Raw genomic sequence first — 2,475 nt, 5'->3', positions numbered from 1 at the left:
TCCAGACTTGTGGTGGCTTTTTAGTTAAAAAATTAATTTTAAATAAGAATGGTTGCTCTAGCCCTGACTAGTAGTTTGTCCGGACTATTGGTAGGTTTCTTACTTAGAAAAATGATTCTAAGTTAAAATGGTTGCTCTAGTCCTGACTAATAGCTTGTCCGGACTATTAGTGGCTTTTTTACTTAGGAAATTAATTCTAAGTAAAAATGGTTGTACTAGTCCTGACTAATAGCTTGTTCGGACTAGTGGTGGCTTTTTAGTTAGAAAATTAATTCTAAGTACAAATGGTTGCACTAGTTCTGACTAATGGCTTGTCCGGACTAGTGGTTAGCTTTTTTACTTAGAAAATTTATTCTAAGTGAAAATGGTTGCTCTAGTCCTGACTAATATCTTGTTAGTCCCTTAACAATATAGCAAGAATTACAGAAGGGGGGTTGAATGGAATTCTTGAACCTTTTTCTCGAAATAAAAATGTTCAACTCGAATATAGATATAAGTGTTTTGATTAGCACAATGCGGAATAGAAACTTAATTGAATCAAAACATAAGTAATTAAAAACAAGAGTCTTTAAAAACTTTCTGGTGGATTTAAACAATTCCACCAGAGATATATATTATATATCGAGAGGACTCTGTGTGCAAGAATGCTCACAGCTGCTTACAAATTGAACTGCTGAGAATACAGGGAAATGCTAATGATTCTGCTTACAAAGATTTCTCTGTTTGTGTGTCTCAACACTTATTTTTCTATTTGCTACGTTCTTGGTTTATATATTACCAAGATTACAAAGTCAAAAAGACTGAATAAATATAAAACTATCAGTCTTAAGCTTTGCTACTTTTCATCCTCTATTACCCAGTTAATGGGCTTCCACAGTAGATTTGTATACATCTCGACGGCTGTGCTCAGCTTTCACTGTTCAACTGCTGTTTGAATTCTTTATATGATCATCCGTTGGATTCTATGAACATCCGTTGGATATATGATCATCCGTCGACTTTCTGAACATCCGTTGATGGCTTCATTGATCATCCGTCGACTGCTATATTAAACATCCGTTGATAGTCATTTGATCATCCGTCGATGGCTTTGTTAATCATCCGTTGGTAGCTATTTTGGCACTTGACTTCATTTCACTTATGCAGAATTATAAGACATCATTTATATACAATTAATCAACCTACTCTGCATATCTAGTTAAAATCAACATGACTTATAGGCTACTACAGGATCTATACAAAGATGCATACAGAACTGTGCTACAGACTTATTATTACATAAGCTACTCACTCGATGGATAATTAGTTAAAATTCATCGGGACTATAATGAGTTATCCGTCGGGACTATCATTCTTATCCGTCGAGTGCTACATTATTTCACTAAGTAAAATCTACTTAGATGTTTTGTTTATGAAATCATCAAGTACACAACATATGCACAACATATCTTGTCCGGACTAGTGGTGGCTCTTTAGTTAGAAAATTAATTCTAAGTAAAAATGGTTGCACTAGTCTTGACTAATGGCTTGTCCAGACTAATAGTGGGTTTTTAGAAAATTAATTCTAAGCACAAATGGTTGCTCTAGTCCTGACTGATAGCTTGTCCGGACTAGTGGTGGCTTTTTATAAATGTAAAGAGGAAATGCTTTTCATTAATCATTCATACAAAATATAAGGAAAAACAAGTTGGTTGCTTGCCATATTGGCTACAAGATTTTGTTTGCTTTGTTTGTTCTTTCCTACTGGTAGAATTTCCTTAGTCTTAGTCCATGCCAAGTATTTGAGACTTCTGAGCCATCCATGTTCAGGAGTTTGTAGGTTCCTGGCCTCAAGACTTCTTTGACCTAGTATGGTCCCTCCCATTCGGGCATTAGCTTTCCGGTGTTTGTGGGATCTGATGCTTCTGTGTCTCGAATGACTAAGTCTCCAACTTGGAAGTTTCTGACTATGGACTTCTTACTGAAGTGCTCTCTTGTTTTCTCCTTATATTTTTCCATCCTTTCTACGGCTTGGTCCCGGACCTCATCAATTAGCTCCATGTTTGTTCTGATTACTTCTTCATTTGCTTCTTCCTCAAAGTTTATTGCTCTGTGAGATGGAGATCCCACTTCAATAGGAAGCATTGCTTCTATTCCATAAGCTAGTTTGAATGGAGTTTCTCTTATGCTTGTCATGGGGCTTGTCATGTAGGATCATAGTACACTTGGTAGTTCTTCTGGCCATTTGCTTTTGCTTTCTTTGAGTCTCTTTTCAATACCTCGGAGCAGGATTCTGTTGGTGACTTCTACTTGGCCGTTTCCTTGGGGATATGCTACTGATGATTTTTTGTGTTTAATCCCGCGCTCCTGAAGGTAGGACTCGAATTCTGATCCAATGAACTGTGGCCCGTTGTCCAATACTAGGATTCGCGGTATCCTGAACCTCATCAAAATGTTGTCCATAAACTTTATACAGTCTTGCTGATTAATGATCCT

At 36.8% G+C, this 2,475-nt stretch overlaps 1 protein-coding gene across 1 annotated transcript; it reads right to left on the bottom strand.

The window, feature by feature from the left end:
• Nucleotides 1–1,845: 1,845 nt before the first annotated feature.
• Nucleotides 1,846–2,187, bottom strand: LOC141679726 (uncharacterized). Its single transcript, XM_074486145.1, has one exon. It carries the CDS (start codon nt 2,185–2,187, stop codon nt 1,846–1,848), a length of 342 nt encoding a protein of 113 aa, XP_074342246.1.
• Between the last annotated feature and the right edge of the window lie 288 nt (nt 2,188–2,475).

The sequence above is a fragment of the Apium graveolens genome, chromosome 8 (assembly GCF_009905375.1).
Source record: "Apium graveolens cultivar Ventura chromosome 8, ASM990537v1, whole genome shotgun sequence".
In the NCBI taxonomy this organism is placed as follows: Eukaryota; Viridiplantae; Streptophyta; class Magnoliopsida; order Apiales; family Apiaceae; genus Apium; species Apium graveolens.
This window is presented reverse-complemented; position numbering and strand designations above follow the sequence as displayed.